General features: G+C 44.7%; 1 protein-coding gene across 10 annotated transcripts in view; it reads left to right on the forward strand.

The window, feature by feature from the left end:
* Positions 1 to 18,953, forward strand: part of kcnj15 (potassium inwardly rectifying channel subfamily J member 15) — a 38,877-nt gene that overhangs the window by 5,752 nt on the left and 14,172 nt on the right. For 4 of the 10 annotated variants that reach the window (XM_059650158.1, XM_059650159.1, XM_048541115.2 and 1 more), the window contains exon 3: positions 7,339 to 7,406. The exons of 2 other annotated variants lie outside the window; for them this stretch is intronic. Coding sequence is in view for 3 of the 8 variants with exons in the window: in XM_048541115.2 (XP_048397072.1) it covers positions 7,339 to 7,406 (68 nt within the window). In the remaining 5 variants the exon portion in view is untranslated. Of the gene's footprint in view, positions 1 to 417; positions 1,288 to 7,338; positions 7,407 to 7,921; positions 8,071 to 18,953 lie in introns of those variants that run through there. 4 more of the 10 variants (XM_059650160.1, XM_048541120.2, XM_059650163.1 and 1 more) reach the window with 3 other exon arrangements.

Genomic DNA, 18,953 nt, shown 5'->3' on the forward strand with positions numbered 1-18,953 from the left:
CCTTCCACAGTCCAAACATGTGCATGCTAGGTGGATTGGCCATGCTAAATTGCCCATAGTGTTCAGGGATGTGTAGATTAGGTGGGTTATAGGGGGATGGGTCTGGGTGGGATGCTCTGAGGTTCGGTGTGGACTTGCTGGACTGAAGAGCCTGTTTCCACACTGTAGAGATTCTAAGAACATGGATTCTATTCTATAACACTCTTGGTCACTGCAGAGATTTATCATCTGACACTCCACTCACACCAGTTGTATGATCTTTTGATCTCTCTGCCTATAAACTGTAGGTCTGTGTGCTGTGCTCTCTCACTGCACCTGACGAAGGGGCTGTGTTCCAAAAGCTTGTGTGATTCCAAATAAACGTGTTGGAATATAACCTGGTGCCATGTGAGTTCTGACTTTAAAAGGCAAACATTACATTGAGAACACCAGGTCATTGTTGACCAGAAGAAACAATTTGCATTGGCTCTTCTAAAGCTGTTCTGGCTTCCTCATTTTGAATTCAGATTTCAAGCACCGTTCCGTTTTAAGCTCTGGAAGGGCAGACAGCTAAGAAACCAAACTGCTGAAGACTGGTATTTACTGGAAGTTTCCCTGCGACACTCTCACTGCAAAAATTAAGTTGGTGTACAAACGTACCCTAAGGGTTAAAATGCCATCAGTTTTGCAAGAGTTGTTGTGCAAAGAAGTTATGGGAGGCAGTTATGCAAGAGATTACCAGGATGTATTTGTGACATTTTGCCTATATTTTTATAGGCTGTGGGCTTTGCTAGCTAGGCTAGTGTTTATTATCTGTTTCCGCCCCCCAGTTGCCCTTGAAAAGCTGGTGGTGAGCTGCAGTCCATGTAGTGTACGTGTGCTCACAATGCTGTTAGGAAGGGAGTCCCAGGAATTTGACTCAGCCACAGCGAAGGAACAGCAACATATTTACAAGTCAGAATGGGTGTGATTTGGGCAGGAACTTGTAGGTGGTGGGTTTGCCATCATCTGCTGCTCCTGTCCATCTAGGCCACAGAGTTCTCAGGTTTGGAATGCGCTGTCAGAAGAACATTGGTGAGTGCATGCGCATCTTGTGGGTGGCCCTCAGTGCTGCCACTGTCTATTGGTGGGGAGAGGAATGAATGTTGAAGGTGGTGGACATTGTGTCACTTAAATGGACTGCTTTTTCCTGGATTATATCAAGCTTCTTGAACGTTGCACTGCACCCATCCAGACAAATGGAGAATAGTCCATCACAATTCTAACTTGTGCCTTGCAGATAGTGGACAGACTTTTGGAATTCGGGAGGTAAGTTACTCACAGCAAAATTCTTAGCTTCGGATCTGTTCTTGTAGCTACAGTATTTAATTGACTGGTCCTATTCACTTTCTAGTCGACAGTACGTCTCCAGAAGGTTAAAAGCAGGTGGCTCAACAATGGTAATGCCATTGAATTTCAAGGGGCAGCAGTTAGGTTCTCCCATTGTAGGGGATGTTCATTTAAAATCAAAATACTGAAGATGCTGAACTTCTGAAATTAAAATAGAAAGGGCTTGTGTTTGCACCGTCTGTGGAGAGAGAAACTTTTGAATCCAGTATGACTTCTTCAGCGCTCTTTTTTTAAATGAATATAGATGTTAAAGGACCCCAGAACAAGGAGTTGGGGAGGGGGGAGTCAACTCAAGACAAAAAGAAATAGCTTCAGTGGGACAGGAATGGGCTGAAATGGTGGGTCTGTCAGGGTTAGCCCTGTTCTGCGGATTTTGGGAAGAGGGTGGAAGTAACTGTGCCAGGTTGGGGTACTGTGAGGTGGGAAGCTGTGGGCCGGAGATCTCCAGAGGATATGAGGTCAGTGACAGTCCTGGAAACAGCAGCTTAATGCTGAGAGGTGGGTTCGTGATCCAGGAAGATATAAGACAAAGTGTCTGAGAGCTCAGCCTCTGCAAGTCATGGGTCAGCATGGTAGATGGCAGTGGCACCACCCCTGTTGGGAAGTGATTACTTGACACTTGCAATCCAAATGCTACTTGTCACTTACCAGATCAAAGCATGGATTGTGTCCACATTGTGTGTTGTCAACATTTTGAGAGCTGTGCCCAGTTTTGATCTCCTTATTTATGAAAGGATTTAGTTACAGAAGCAGTTCAGAGAAGATTCGCCAGACTGATTTCTGGTATAAGGTTAGATAGGCTATGTCTGTATCCATTCAAGTGTAAAAAAAATGAAAGTTGATCTTTTTGGAACATATAAGACCTGAAGGTTTTTACAAGGTGTATGCTGACCCCTTGCCAGAGAGTCTAGCACAAAGGAACACAGTTTGGAAGTAAGAGGTTTTCTAATTCCTGAAGAAGAAGAGGAATTTGTTTTTGCTTTCAGATGGTCATGCGACTGTCAAATTCACTTTCCAACAGAAAAGTTGAGGCAGGGTAATTGAATATGGATAGATTAGAGAGATTCTTGACTAACAAGGTAGTCAAAGGATGTGAGACCAGCCAGGAAAGTGGGTTGAAGCTGCAATCAAATCACTCCTGATCATATTGAATAGTTGAACAGGCTGAAGGCGCCAAATAGCCCTGTTTTGATTCTAGTTCATATGTTTGCAGAAGGGAGTGACTGACTGGTAATATGGAGGAACCTAAACAGAATATTCTGCTGTATGTCGCATAACGGCTGAGGTCTCTATCACTGATGATGAAAGATTGGGGGAAAGATACAAAATCTCACAAGGCTATATGAGAGATTTATAACTAAGAACGGGAATTTTAGAACACAGCAGGCTGAGGGATGGAGAACCAGTGAAAGTTGCGGGACACTCGGATCAATCCCCATCATTGCTACGGCTCCCCAATCCTACCTCACGAACAGAAAATCATGGCTTCAAGTGCCACTTCAGTAATTCAGGTCCAAATTCTTCCCTGATACTCTATTGAAACACTGATGGAGTGTGCTGCAACCTCAAAGGTGCCATCGTTCAAATGAGATGTTAAATTGAGGACCTTGCTGCTTTTCCAGGGATGGATATGAAATATCTTGCGATGTCAATTTGAAGAAGAGAGGTGAGGGTGTCCTGGTTAGTGTTTATCCTGTGGCTGCTGTCTAGGGCAAATTACCTGACTCTTTGACCACATTTTTTGATCATCTGATCAGTCATGTCTTGTTTTATCGTGTTCACCTGAATCACCTTGAGAAGTTTTGTAATGCAAATTGGCACTCTACAAATTCAAATTGTACTTGGTAGTTTATTGCATTGCAGTTTGTGTTCTTTCTGTATGCAAATTATGACATTACAACAACTCTCCAAGAGCACTTCATTGTCAGTAACGTACTTTGGGATGGCCTGAAGATGTGCAATGCGTTTTATATATATGCATGAGAAGCAAAAAGCCTGGTGCACTTAAACTGAGAGTCATGGAGTCATGCAGCATGGAAATAGACCCTTCAGCCCAACCCATTTGTGCCGACCAGTGTTCCCAAGTAAACTAGAAACAAAAAGCAAAGTTGCTGGAAAATCTCAGCAGGTCTGGCAGCATCTGTGAAGGAGAAAACAGAGTTAACGTTTCGGGTCCGATGACCCTTCGTAAGAACTCTTCAATTTCTTAGGAAAGGTCACCAGACCCAAAACGTTAACTCTGTTTTCTCCTCCACAGATGCTGCCAGACCTGCTGAGCTTTTCCAGCAACTTTGCTTTTTGTTCCTGATTTATAGCATCCGCAGTTCTTTTTGCTTTTTATTTCCCAAATAAACCGGTCTCATTTGCCTGAGTTTGGCTCATATTCATCTAAACCTTTCCTATTCATGTACTCATACAAATGGGGTGGCTCAGTGGTTAGCACTGCAGCCTCACAGCACCAGGGACCCAGGTTCAATTCCAGCCTCAGGCGACTGTCTGTGTGGAGTTTGCACATTCTCCTCGTGTCTGTGTGGGTTTGCTCCAGGTGCTTCGGTTTCCTCCCACAGTCCAAAGATGTGTAGGTTAGGTGGATCGGCCATGCTAAATTGCCCCTAAATGTTCAGGGGTGTGTGGGTTATAGGGGGATGGGTCTGGGTGGGATGCTTCAAGGGGCAGTGTGGACTTGTTGGGCCAAAGAGCCTGTTTCCACACTGTAGGGAATCTAATCTTTTAAATGTTGTAACTGTACCTGTATCCATCACTTCCTCTGGCAGTTCATTGCACACACAAACCACTCTCTGTGTGAAAAAGTTGCCCTTTAGGTCCCTTTTTAAATCTTTCACTTATAACCTTAAACCTATGCCCTCACTTGGAAGGCAGAAAACCATTTATGCACAGTACCGCCCACAAACATCCATGTGATAATGGCCAGATAATGTAAATTTGAGTCGTTGATTGGGAGGTAAACATTGGCCAAGATATCAGGGATAATCTCCCTTTTTTTTCATACGTGTTCTGAGAGTTAGTGCAGACATGGCAGGCTGAATCGTGCCTTTCTCTGCACTGTAATGATTCTGTGATTGGCATCAAAACAACACCAATTCCATTAACGCAGCACTATTTCAGTACTCCACTGCAATGTTAGCGTGGGGCTTTTGGTCTGAGAGTAAAACTTGAATCCACGATCTTCTGCCTCAGGTGAGAGTACAACCAAGTGAGTCGTTGAGCCTGTGAAAAGACATTTCAACCATCAAAAAGTTCCATTGATCAGCGACAGCCAGTTCCCTAAACACTCCTGCTCCCACGAGGAGCTTGAACAGCTCATTCACTTCACCAACACCTTCCACCCCAACCCTAAGTTCACCTGGACCATCTGTAATACCTCTCTCTCCTTCCTGGACCTCTCTCTTTCCATCTGTGGCAACCACCTAGAAACCGATATCTATTTCAAGCCTACCAACTCCCACAGCTACCTAGAATACACCTCCTCCCATCCACCTTCCTCCAAAAATGCCATCCCCTATTCCCAATTCCTTCACCTCCGCTGCATCTGCTCCTAGGATGAGGCATTCCATTCTCTTACATCTCAGATGTCCTCGTTTTTCAAGGACCGCAACTTCACCCCCTTCAGTGGTTGAGAACACCCTCAACCGTATATCCCGCATTTCCCGCAACTCATCCCTCACACCCCGTCCTCGCAATAACAACAAAAGCAGAAAACACCCTCGTCCTCACGTACCATCCACCAAACTCTGGATCCAACGCATCATCCTCCGACGCTTCCGCCATCTGCAATCTGACCCCACCACTAAAGACATTTTTCCCTCCCTACCCTTACCTGCTTTCCGGAGGGACCATCTCTCCGTGATTCCCTTATCCGCTCCACACTCTCCTCCAGCTCCACCGGCACTTTTCCCTGCAACCGCAGGAAGTGCTACACCTTCCCTCTCACCCCCATCTCAGGCCCCCAGAAGATTTTCCACATCAAGCAGATGTTCACCTGCACATCTGCTAATGTGGTATACTGCATCCACAGTTCCTGTTGTGGCCTCCTCTACATCGGGGAAACTGAGCAGAGGCTTGGGGACCGCTTTGCAGAACACCTACTCGGTTTGCAATAAACAACTGCACCTCCCAGTTGCAAACCATTTCAACTTCCCCTCCCATTCCTCAGACGACATGCCCATCCTGGGCTTCCTAGAGTGCCACAATGATGCCACCCAAAGGTTGCAGGAACAGCAACTCATATTCCACTTGGGAACCCTGCAGCCCAATGGTATCAATGTGGACTTCACAAGCTTCAAAAATACCAGCCCAGCTCATCCCTGGCTTGCTACAGTGTTCCAGTGAAGCCCAGCGCAAGCTGGAGGAACAACACCTCATTTTCAGCTTTGGGACCTTTATAGCTCCCCGGACTCAGTATTGATTTCAATAATTTTAGGGCCTAAACTCCCCCATATCCCAGCCCCCTTCCAAACACACCAGGCCTTGTTACCACATAGCCTGCCACTACACACCCCCTGTTGTTAGTCACTGACAGTCCCCATTAACAACTATTCACTGTCCCAGCCTGATCATTAGTAACTCCTTTGTCAGTCCAACTGTTTTTCTCTTTCTTTAGGCTCTATCCTGTTGTTTACACCCTACCCCACCTACTTCCCTACTTTCTGCATATAAACTGATGTTTTCTCAGCCACCATCAGTTCTGAGGAATGGTCACCGGATCCGAAACGTTAACTGTGTTTTCTCCTCCACAGGTGCTGCCAGATCTGCTGAGCTTTTCCAGCAACTTTGTTTTTGTTCCAGCTCATTCCATCCTCCCTAACCTGTCCTTCCTCCCACCTGAAGCCCCACCCCCATCTCCTGCCTACTAACCTCATCCCGCCCCCCCCCCTTGACCTGTCCGTCCTCCCTGGACTGACCCATCTCCTCCCTAACTCCTCACCTTTACTAGCACCATCCCCGCCTCTTTGACCTGTCCGTCTCATCTCCACTTATCTTCTCTATCCATCTTCTATCCGCCTCTCCCTCTCTCCCTATTTATTTCAGAACCCCCTTCCCCTCCCCCCCCATTTCTGAAGAACGGTCTAGGCCTGAAACATCAGCCTTCCTGCTCCTCTGATGCTGCTTGGCCTGCTTTGTTCATCCAGCCCTACACCCTGTTATCTCAGAATCTGAGACCACTCGTGCTGCATGCAGTGCACAAAACAGAAAACCTAGAAAAGGCACATCTGTGTAAATGAAAACTGTACCAACAGAAAGGTAGAGAGACAAGTAGAATGGAGAAAAATGTGTGGAATTATTACAGGATGTTATAGATTTGGAGATTCAAAGTCTCCATCATCCATTTCATTAATGTATTGGCTCTCCCTCCCTTAAAATCTCACGTGATACTTTGAGATTGAGAGTGATTTATTTTTCAGTGGAGATGCAAGTATTTCTGGCAGAAAAATAGATGTGCCTTGCATTTGGTCAGGCGTGGCACAATCAATGGAACTTTATGCTTTCGCCTTTTATCTCCATAGATTATTTAATATCTGATGGCGGGTGCAGCATTCTGTTCTTTCCATTGCCTTCAGTATTGATTGTCGGAATGTGTGCAATTTTTTTAGCATTTCTTCTGAGAGTTATTTTCTCAGCATCCAGTAGTCACTGAGTAGAGTTTTACCGTAAAAAGCACAAAAGTTGAAAACCTTGAAATCTGGATGCTTGTTACTCAGAGTCTTCAGCTTTGAGCCTAAGTCAGATCTACAGTTATGAGTCTGGAAAGATCCTGATACTGCCAAAGTAAGACAACTCAGGACATGCTCTCGTGAGTACACCTCTGACATTCCTGGGCGTGTTCTGGCTTTTCTTACATAAGGGAATTCTCCTGTTGGACTGTGTTGCCTGTGTTGAAGTGAAAGTTGCTGAAGTGTTACTGTTTCAATCACTGATCTGATGCTGATTTATCTGCTCTTTATTTTCAAGAATTGTCTGTATTTGGCACCAATGATCACTTTCCTACTGCCTTCAAATGTTGCAGAAAAATTAACACGGTAAGCCCTTTATGACTTTTTTCAGATTCGAGGTAACCGATAGATAGCACAGCTGTCATCACTCTGAGTCAAAAGATTGTGCTTTCAATCCCCAGTCCAGGCCTTAACCGCCTACTGTAGGCTGACACTTCAAAGAAGTATTAAGTGCTGTGCTACTGGGATTGGATTTTGGATGGCATTATAAGTCAAGGCCCCACTGTCTGTTCACGTGGAAGTAAATGGTCTCATCTGACTGAAAATGGACATAAATCATCTGATAATATGGGCAATGGCCATCTTTCAGTCAGCATCTTGTGACATATAGAGGTCCTGGAAAGGCTTCAGGGGTGATCCCAAGTTGAAAATTTTCCCTTATCAGAGATAATTATTTAAGCGTAGATTTTGTTTTTGTGAATTAACTGAAGTATTTAATTAATTATGGGTCCAGACTATGTGTAGAAAGATATTTTGAGCAACATAGTTTGGGTCAGACTTTCGTTCAGTAGTGTTCAAGACAAGCCTGTCTTATTTGCCAGATTAAAACCAAAAGAACTGCGGATGCTGTAAATCAGGAACAAAAACAAAGTTGCTGGAAGAGCTCAGCAGGTCTGGCAGCATCTCTGGAGGAGAAAGCAGAGTTAACGTTTCAGGTCTGGTGACCCTTCCTCAGAACTGTCGTGGTTGGGTAAATGTCAGTTTATATGCGGAAAATAGGGAGGTGGGTGGGGTAGGGAGTAAATGATAGGATAGAGCCCAAAGAGAGAGAAAGACAGATGGACAGACAAAGGAGTTGCTAATGATCAGGCTGGGAGGGTGAGTAGTTGTTAGTGGGGACTGTTAGTGACTAACAACAGCAGGTGTGTAGTGGCAGGCTTTGTGGTAACAAGGCCTGGTGTGTGGGATGGGGGCGCTGGGAGAATTTAAGTCCTAAAATTATTGAAGTCAATATTGATTCTGGAGGGCTGTAGGGTCCCAAGTGAAAGATGAAGTGTTGTTCCTCCAGCTTGCGCTGGGCTTCACTGCAACAGTGTAGTGAGCCAGAGACAGAGATGTTGGGCGGGGAATAAGGAGGTGCATTGAAGTGGCAGGGAACAGATAGTTCAGGGCTTCAACTACCTGATGCCTCTCCCATGTCCCAGCCCCCCCAGACCGCACAACAGACCTTGTTACCACATAGCCTGCCACTACACACCCCCTGTTGTTAGTCACTAACAGTCCCCATTAACAACTATTCACCCTCCCAGCCTGATCATTAGCAACTCCTTTATCTGTCCAGATGTCTTTCTCTCTCTTTGGGCTCTATCCTATTGTTTATTCCTTACCCCACCTACCTCCCTATTTTCTGCATATAAACAGACGTTTTCCCAGCTCCCATCAGTTCTGAGGAAGGATCACCGGACCCGAAACTTTAACTGTTTTCTCCTCCATAGATACTGCCAGGCCTGCTGAGCTTTTCCAGAACCTTTGTTTTTGTTCCATGTCTTATTTGCCAGTTTTACTTCTGGCGGTGTTTTCTTTATACATTTCTTTATTGATACTTAAATTACGTTCGCATGGTAAATGTGGATTAATTGCAACAGTTTAGAATGGGGTCTTATCGATTCTGCACCCACTTCTCATGACTCCTTCCCTTTTACAGGAAACTGTTTACCTGTCTACAGTCTTCCCCTTCCATGTGAATCACTCCTTTCGGTCTCAGATTCTCTCCAGACCTTTTCATCGAGAGATGTGTGTCTCTGGCTGTCTCAAATTCTCTGCTTCTCCCCCTCACTTTGTGTCCATTTGAAACTGTTGCATTCCATTCTCTTAAATCCACCACCAGTATTGTCATTTAATTGTTGACAAGTGCGCTCAGTTACTGTTGGAGGGCTAGCATCTACTTTGCATAGGCTGAATGCCAACTGAACCCAACAACAAACATCAAGCCATCATCTCCAGGTTTGGCAATATTCTCGTCACAGCCTGCAAACTTGTAGCTCCCTAGCCTGAACAGCTCACTTCTACCTTCTTCCTAAAATTCACTAACAAATAAAATCATCTCAGCCGGTTCCTCTGAACTGATTTCCTTATTTCTTGGCTCAACCTTTCTCCCCTTGACAACCATCTTTTTCAGCCACATCAATGACTCTTCCAATCCCCTTACCACTTCAACAGGTTCCGTTTTCATGGTGCTAACTGACATTTTGTCACCACAGTGACCAATCTGCCTACATTTCCACCTGCCACAGGGGTGATTTGAAGGCTGTCTGCTTCTTTCTTCAACTGAAGCTGGTATCTGGATGGGTACATTAATAAGAAGTGTTTGGAGGCAAATGGGCTAAATTCTGGAAAATGGGACAAGACTAACTTATGGTATCTGGTCAGTGAGGACAAGTTGGACCAAAAGACCTGTTCCCATGCTATGCATTTCTGTGCGTACAGTTCTGGTCACCGCATTATAAGAAGGATGTGGAAGCTTTGGAAAGGGTGCAGAGGAGATTTACTAGGATGTTGCCTGGTATGGAGGGAAGGTCTTACGAGGAAAGGCTGAGGGACTTGAGGCTGTTTTCATTAGAGAGAAGAAGGTTGAGAGGTGACTTAATTGAGTCATATAAAATAATCAGAGGGTTAGATAGGGTGGATAGGGAGAGCCTTTTTCCTAGGATGGTGACGGCGAGCACGAGGGGGCATAGCTTTAAATTGAGGGGTGAAAGATATAGGACAGATGTCAGAGGTAGTTTCTTTACTCAGAGAGTAATAAGGGAATGGAACGCTTTGCCTGCAACGGTAGTAGATTCGCCAACTTTAGGTATATTTAAGTTGTCATTAGGCAAGCATATGGACGTACATGGAATAGTGTAGGTCAGATGGGCTTGAGATCGGTATGACAGGTCGGCACAGCATCGGGGGCCGAAGGGCCTGTACTGTGCTATAATGTTCTATGTTCTATGTTGACTCTAGTCTTTATCCACTCTTTGCTCTCCTCCATCTAGGTGAACTTCTCCAATTTTATAATTTCTTTGTGAACTATATTCATTTCCCCCAAATGAAAAGATATTGGATCCTAGCTATGTCAGTCTTTTTGTGAGATGCATGATACAAGCTGCCTTCTTCCCCTCTGTTCACCACATCCAAAGGCCGCTTTGGATTTGCTGCTTGGCAACGAACCACGCCAAGTGTTAGACCTGTTGGTAGGAGAGCATTTTGGCAGTAGCGATCATAACTCTGTTCCTTTCACGATAGTCATGGATGAGGATAGGTACATACGGCAGGGTAAAGTCTACAATTGGGGGAAAGGTAATTACAATTCAGTAGGCAAGAACTGGGTAACATAAAATGGGAACAGATGCTGTCAGGGAAGAGCAGTAGAGAAATGTGGAGATTGTATAAGGAATACATACATACTGCATGTGCTTGATATGTTTGTCCCTAGCAGGCAGAGAAGATGCAGTCGAGTGAGGGAGCCATGGTTCTCGAGAGAAGCCCAATGACTGGTTAAGAGGAAGAAGGAGGCTTATGTAAGGTTTAGGAAAATAGAAACGGAAAAGGCTCTAGAGGGATACAAGTTATCCAGGAAGCAGCTGAAGTAAGGGCTTAGGCGAACTTTAAGGGGGCGTGAGAAAACCTTGGCAGATAGGATCAACGAAAATTCCAAGGCTTTTTACACGTATGCGCAGAACAAGAGAATGGCCAGAGAAAGGATAGGGCTGATCAGGGATTGTAAAGAGAATTTGTGCACAGAGAACAAAGAGATAGGAGAGTTCCTTAAAGAATACTTTTCCTTAGTATTCACAACTGAGAGGGACCTAGTTGTGGAGGAGGATGTTGTGAAACAGGCTGGTAGGCTAGAGGAGGTTGATAGAACATAGAACAGTACAGCATAGAACAGGCCCTTCAGCCCACGATGTTGTGCCAACCATTGATCCTCTTATATGCACCCTCAAATTTCTGTGACCATATGCATGTCCAGCAGTCTCTTAAATGTCCCCAATGACCTTGCTTCCACAACTGCTGCTGGCAACGCATTCCATGCTCTCACAACTCTCTGTGCAAAGAACCCACCTCTGACATCCCCTCTATACTTTCCTCCAACCAGCTTAAAACTATGACCCCTCGTGTTAGCCTTTTCTGCCCTGGGAAATAGTCTCTGGCTATCAACTCTATCTATGCCTCTCATTATCTTGTATACCTCAATTAGGTCCGCTCTCCTCCTCCTTTTCTCCAATGAAAAGAGTCCGAGCTCAGTCAACCTCTCTTCATAAGATAAGCCCTCCAGTCCAGGCAGTATCCTGGTAAACCTCCTCTGAACCCTCTCCAAAGCATCCAAATCTTTCCTATAATAGGGCGACCAGAACTGGATGCAGTATTCCAAGTGCGGTCTAACCATAGTTTTATAGAGCTGCAACAAGATCTCGTGACTGTTAAACTCAATCCCCCAGTTAATAAAAGCCAAAACACCTTATGCTTTCTTAACAACCCTGTCCACTTGGGTGGCCATTTTAAGGGATCTATGTATCTGCACACCAAGATCCCTCTGTTCCTCCACACTGCCAAGAATCCTGTCCTTAATCCTGTACTCAGCTTTCAAATTCGATCTTCCAAAATGCATCACCTCGCATTTATCCAGGTTGAACTCCATCTGCCACCTCTCAGCCCATCTCTGCATCCTGTCAATGTCCCGCTGCAGCCTACAACAGCCCTCTATACTGTCAACGACACCTCCAACCTTCGTGTCGTCTGAAAACTTGCTGACCCATCCTTCAATCCCCTCATCCAAGTCATTAATAAAAATTACAAACAGTAGAGGCCCAAGGACAGAGCCCTGTGGAACCCCACTCACCACTGGCTTTCAGGCAGAATATTTTCCTTCTACTACCACTCGCTGTCTTTTGTTGGCCAGCCGATTCTGTATCCAGACAGCTAAGTTCCCCTGTATCCCATTCCTCCTGACCTTCTGAATGAGCCTACCATGGGGAACCTTATCAAATGCCTTACTGAAGTCCATATACACCACATCCACAGCTCGACCCTCATCAACTTTTCTAGTCACATCCTCAAAGAACTCTATAAGGTTTGTTAGGCATGACCTGCCCCCCTCAAAGCCGTGTTGACTGCATTTAATCAAGCCATGCTCTTCCAGATGGTCATAAATCCTATCCCTCAGAATCCTTTCTAACATCTTGCAGACGACAGACGTGAGACTTACTGGTCTGTAATTGCTGGGGATTTCCCTATTTCCTTTCTTGAAGAGAGGAATTACATTTGCCTCTCTCTCGTCCTCAGGTACGACTCCAGTGGAGAGCGAGGATGCAAAGATCTTCGCAAGTGGTGAAGCAATTGCATTTCTCGTTTCCCAAAGCAGCCAAGGACAAATCTGGTCCGGACCTGGCGACTTGTCAATCTTAATGTTTGACAAAATTTTCAGCACATCAGCTTCCTCTATCCCTTATCCATTCCAGCATGCACACCTGTTAGTAAAGAAGATGTGCTAGGAATTCTGAGCAAGTTGAAGATGGATAAGTCCCCTGGCCCTGATGGGATTTATCCAAGGATTCTGTGCAGCAAGGGGCGAGATCGCAGGGCCTTTGGAGATGATCCTTTCGTCCTCACTGTCCATGGGTGTAGGGCAGGAAGACTGGAAAGAGGAAAACATCATTCTCTTGTTCAAAAAAGGGAACAGGGATAACCCCGGAAATTACAGGCCAGTTAGACTTATGTCAGTGGTGGGCACATTTTTGGAAAGGGCTCTGAGAGTTAGGATTTATGATCATTTGGAAAGGCACAATTTGATTCATGTTAGTCAGCATGGATTTTGTGAGGGGCAGATCATGCCTCACAAAGCTTATTGAATTTTTTAAAGAGGTGACGAAACACATGGATGAAGGTGGAGCAGTGGATGTGGTATACATGGATTTGAGTAAGGTATTTGATAAGGTTCCCCACGGTAGACTCATGCAGAAGGTAAGGAGACATGGCATAGGGGGAAATGTGGCAGATTGGATTCAGAATTGGCTGACCCTTAGAAGACAAAGGGTGGTAGTGGACAGAAAATATTCAACATGGTGCTCAGTTACAAGTGGTGTACCACAAGGATCTGTTCTGGGTCCTCGTCTACTTGTGATTTTTGTAAATGATTTGGATGAAGTAGTGGCAGGGTGGATTATCAAATTTGCAGACGATACAAAGGTGGTTCATGTTGTGGACAGTGCGGAGGGCTGTTCTAGGTTACAAAGGGACATTGATAGGATGCAGAGCTAGGCTGAGAAGTGGCAGATGGAGCTTAACCCTGAAAAGTGTGAGGTGATTCATTTTGGAAGGACAAACTTTAAAGCAGGGTTAACGGAAAGATTCTTGGCAGTACAGAGGAGCAAAGGGATCTTGGGGTTTATGTTCACAGTCCCCTGAGAGCTGCCACCCAGGTGGATAGAGTTGTTAAGAAGGGTTATGGTGTGTTAGCTTTCATTTAATAGAGGAATTGAGTTCAAGAGCCATGAAATTATGCTCCAGCTATACAAAAGCCTGGTTCGGCCACATCTGGCGTATTGTGTCCAGTTCTGCTAACCTTATTACAGGAAAGATGTGGAAGTGTTAGAAAAGGTGCAGAGGAGATTTACCAGGATGTTGCCTGGAATGGACGGAAGGTCTTAGGAGGAAAGGTTGAGAGAGTTAGGGCTTTTCTCTTTAGAACAATGAAGGATGAGAGGTGACTTGATAGCGGTGTACAAAATGTTCAGAGGTATAGATAGAGTAGACAGCCAGAGACTTTTTCCTAGGGTGTAGGTAGCTTTTACGAGGGGACGTAGTTTTAAAGTGAAAGGAGGTAGATATCGGGGAGATGTCAGAGGTAGGTTCTTTACTCAGAGAGTGGTAGGGGCGTGGAATGCATTGCCGGACAGGGTAGTGGAATCAGCCTCATCAGGGGCATTTAAGTGGCTATTAGATATGCATATGGATGATAGTATAAGGTAGCGGTGGAGGTTAGATGTTTGGGTAAATGTTCGACACAACATCGTGGGCCGAAGGCCCTCTATGTGCTGTACTGTTCTATGTTCTATGTTCCTGGTACTTTCAGAATTGTATCGGTGCTATTTATTGCTCATACCCCCAACTAGAAAATTCTTCAATATTGCTTCCAATTTCCAAGATTCTGTTGTTTTCACAAGGGTCGTGTCTGTCTCTTTTCCTAGCTGCCTCAACGTTTTTGTACCCATTTCTAGGATAGACCCCAAAAAATGATAGCTTACTAATTTCCATGACTATTTGTACTTCACATCTACACACCATTAAGTGCTAAGAGAATGTCATTTTATGATTTGTTGCATCTAATCCAATCATGCAGCCTTTCTTATCAGTGTTTCCAACATGTCACTCTTTTCTCTCAACTGAGGACCTGCTCCCAACTTGGTTGACAGTGTCCTCAAGGAAGCCCATTACATTTACCACATTTCTACTCTAACTCTTCCTTCATCCTCACAAAACAATGTCTTTCACCTCACCAACCTCCATCATTTTCCACCATCTCCGTTGTGCTGCCGTGACCAAACACATTTTCTTTTCCTTTCCCCTTTCAGCAACCTGATGGGGCATTTCTTTTGTGACACCAGCTTTCCTTGCTGAATGCATACTCTGTTCCCTTCTGATCAAGGTGGTTTGAACCATTGTGACTGGCATAATGGCTCAGTGGCTAGCACTGCTGCCTCACAGCTCCAGGGACCTGGGTTCACCCACAGGCGACTGTCTGTGTGTCTGTGCACATTGCTGGCACAAGTTAGGTGGCGTGGCCATGCTAAATTGGCCATATGTGTGCAGGGATGTATATGTTAGGTGGATTAGCCAAGGGAAATATAAGGTTATGTGGACAGGGCTGCAGGAGTGTGTCTAGTTGGGATGTTCTTTGGAGGATCAGTGTTGACTTGTTAGGCTGAATGGCCTGCTTCCACACTGTGAAGATTCAATGATCAACAAAGGCAACAGCAAACCTACCGAAAATATTATGGAACCCAGCCCTGTTAAAATACAAACTATCTGACTTGTACAGGTCTGACTTCTAGACTGGTTCCCAACGCCCCAAGAATCTAAAGTCCTCCCTTCTGTATCATATGTCTAGGCTAGCATTCAGTTGCACTGTCCCCCTGTTTCCATGCTTACTAGTGCATGGCATCAGATATAATCTAGAGATTACTTCTTTAATTTCCTTCCTAGCATTTCTAAAACCTGCCTGTTCAATCTGATGCCTCTTTCTATCATTCTTTGATATGTATATGGACCACAATATCTGGCTGTTTTCTTTCACCGTGCAGCCACTCGATGGCATCTTTGATCATTGCACAAGGGAGGCAATATTCCATCCTCCATTCACATCTGTGGCTGCCGAAATAACTGCTGACACTGACTATTTAATATTCCATCACTATTGCTTTTCTGACTTACCTTGCTATTGGAAAGAGAATCTTCACACTTGAACCCAGAGATGGTGAAAAGAGTTTGGTACAAATCCAAGTCAGAATGGTGCGTAAAACAAAGATAGTGTTTTCAGTCCAATGTGACACTTCTTCCAAAGAACTCGGAATGGGAACTCTGTTCCTCTCTCTGCAGAAGCTGCCAACTTTCTGTTTTTATATTAGTTTTTATGTTTCCTATTGACTAATGCATGTGGTAAAATAGCAAACTATAGAAACACTCCTTTCCTCACTCCTGCCCCCTGCACCTTAGGAATCCTGAATCTGCTAAATTATTTACTGACAATCTTACCCAACTTTTATTCAACAAAGGGTAATTTTGTCCCTATTCATATTTACATTATGATACCTGTAAGTAAACATGCTTGGACCTGTTCACAATCATAGAAAGTATCCCACCACCTCAGCAATTTAAGAACAGTCGCTTAAAGTTCCTCACCCTTTCTCAGCACTTCCCTTTCTGAAAGAAACACCCAGAGTAGAAGTGCATTACTCATCATGTCTTTGTGTGTTCTATTCAGAAATGTGCATGTTGAGAACTGTACATTCACTGGAAAGTGTCTGTTAGCTTATCAGTACTTTTCCTTTCATCAGCAGTCGATGAACATTTTCTAGGCTTGTGGATTTCATGCACATAATGGCAGCATGGTGGCTCAGTGGTTAACACTGCAGCCTCACAGCACCAGGGACCCGGGTTTGATTCCAGTCTCGGGCAACTGTCTGTGCGGCGTTTGCATGTTCTCCCCGTGTCTGCGTGGTTTCCTCCCACAGCCCAAAGATGTGCGGGCTAGGCAGATTGGCCATGCTAAATTGCCTGTAGTGTTCAGGGGTGTGTGGGTTATAGGGGGCTGGGTCTGGGTTGGATGCTCCAAAGGGCAGTGTGGACTTGCTGGGCTGAAGGGCCTGTTTCCACACTGTAGGGAATCTAATCATAACAATCAGTTGCTTTGTACAGCAGCCTGAGTGTAAAAAAAATCCTGAAACACTGTCCAGGAGGCATGAGCATTATAACACTTGACATGATTAGGACACAGAACTATTGGCCATATTAGGGCAGATGGCCAAAAACCCAGTGGAAAAGGCACAGTGGCTCAGTGGTTAGCACTGCAGCCACACAGCACCAGGGACCCACGTTCGATTCCAGCTTCGGGCGACTGTCTGTGCGGAGTTTGCACATTCTCACCGTGTCTGCGTGGGTTTTCTCCGGCTCCTCCGGTTTCCTCCGACAGTCCAAAGATGTGCAGGCTAGGTGGATTGGCCGTGTTAAATTGCCTGTAGTGTTCGGGGTGTGTGGGTTGTAGGAGAATGGGTCTGGGTGAGATGCTTGAAGGGACAGTGTGGACTTGTTGGGCCAAAGGGCCTGTTTCCACACTGTAGGGAATCTAATCTAATCTAAAAAGGTAAGTTTTACAGTGCATATTAAAGGAGGAGAAAGAAGTAAATAGTAATAGAGGTAATTCCAGAGCTTAGACCTTAGGCAGCTGAAGGTGTGGCTACCAATGGTGCTGTAATTTAAATGTGTAAGAGGCCAGAATTAAGGGAGTGTAGATACCTTGGAGGATTATGGAGGTGGGCAAGATTTCATACGTCTTCTTTCCCAGGAAACCTTTCATTGCCCTTCATGGAATGTGAGTGGTAAATAATGCACACCCGTAAACACTGCCCTCTCACCTCAGTAAGTTAAAGACTCAATCAGATTGGAAAGCTGTGGAGAGCCACAATTTTCCAAACTCATTTTTCCTTATGTGCAGATTGTCCTCATGCAACCTGTGGATACATATTTTCTTCTGCTCAACTAAACGTTATCATTAAAGTTTCATTATGCATCTCTATGATTCTGGCCTCTACTTAAAATTTCTAATTCTCTGCCCCACTATACATCTGACCTCTTTCTCTTTGGTCTTCTGCTGTGGTCTAAAGAAATGCAATAGAACATTGAACATTTTTGCTCATTAAGCATTTTTCATCTTTCTGGATTTGCATTATCTGCTGCTCACAATAAGTGTTGTTTGCAGCATCCTCTTTAAGTGCAGGGACTTCCAGGGTCTTGTTCTAGTGTGATAGAAAAAAATAACCTCCTCATCTGACTAGAAGTGTCAGTTGTAGATATCAAGATTTAATTTATTACATACTTGCAACTAGATCTAGATTACATTGAACTGATGGACATTGTCCCAGCAACTTTGGTTAGGTCTTACTCTTTCTCACTCCTTGTTCTGCCCACAAGTCTTTAGGACACCATCATAGTGGGTGGTACTGATGGCATTCCTCAGGATTAACCCTCTCAGACCGATATATACAACATTATTCCACGAACTGTCTATTTCATTATTAGTATCATTCATAAATGCATATAATCAAATCTGCAACTACTTTCGCCCACAAGACTCTGACTTTGCAAAATCAGATGATTTGGAGATGTCACTATTCTCTGAGAACATGCTGCCCTCAGATTTGGAAAATTGATAATTTGTCGACTGAAAGCTGATTGATGTTGATTGTTTTCCTGACGTTCTGATGCCAGTCAGTCCTTTTAAACTGGAGGATCTTTAATCTTGTGGATTTTATGAAGGGAGGCCAGCTCCCTCGCTGAAACAGGCAATTTCTTCTTTGCAGTATCTTGATTTATTGAGCATAGGTCACCCCATGTAGTATTACATCAGTTATAGACTCACTAATTGGTTAGGTGGGATATGCTTGCTTGGGCGATCTCATTGCTTCTTCTCCCGCATAAATATTGCTGGCTGTGCAGTCTGAATACTCTTCAATGTTGATAACAGTAGAAAACATTTTCTACATCAGTGAGACCAAACATAGACTAGGTGACCATTTCTCCAAGCATCATCACCTGTCTGTGACAGCCAACCTAGCCTCCTGGTCCTGCCCATTTCGGCTCCCCCACCGAACCCCACCTCTGGTATGTCTGCCCTCAGCCTCCACCAGTGTCATAATGACTTGGAACACAAATTTGAACAACAACACCTCATCTTCAGCCTGGGCACCCTATAGACCAGAGGGCTCAATGTTGAGTTTTCCAATTTCAAATCATCTTCTCACCCATCCACCACCTCCCTTCCATTCCACCTTCTGAACCTCCCTTCCAGCCTCCAACCAGATTCATCCTTCCCAT

Source organism: Stegostoma tigrinum, chromosome 12 (genome assembly GCF_030684315.1).
Source record: "Stegostoma tigrinum isolate sSteTig4 chromosome 12, sSteTig4.hap1, whole genome shotgun sequence".
Classification (NCBI taxonomy): Eukaryota; Metazoa; Chordata; class Chondrichthyes; order Orectolobiformes; family Stegostomatidae; genus Stegostoma; species Stegostoma tigrinum.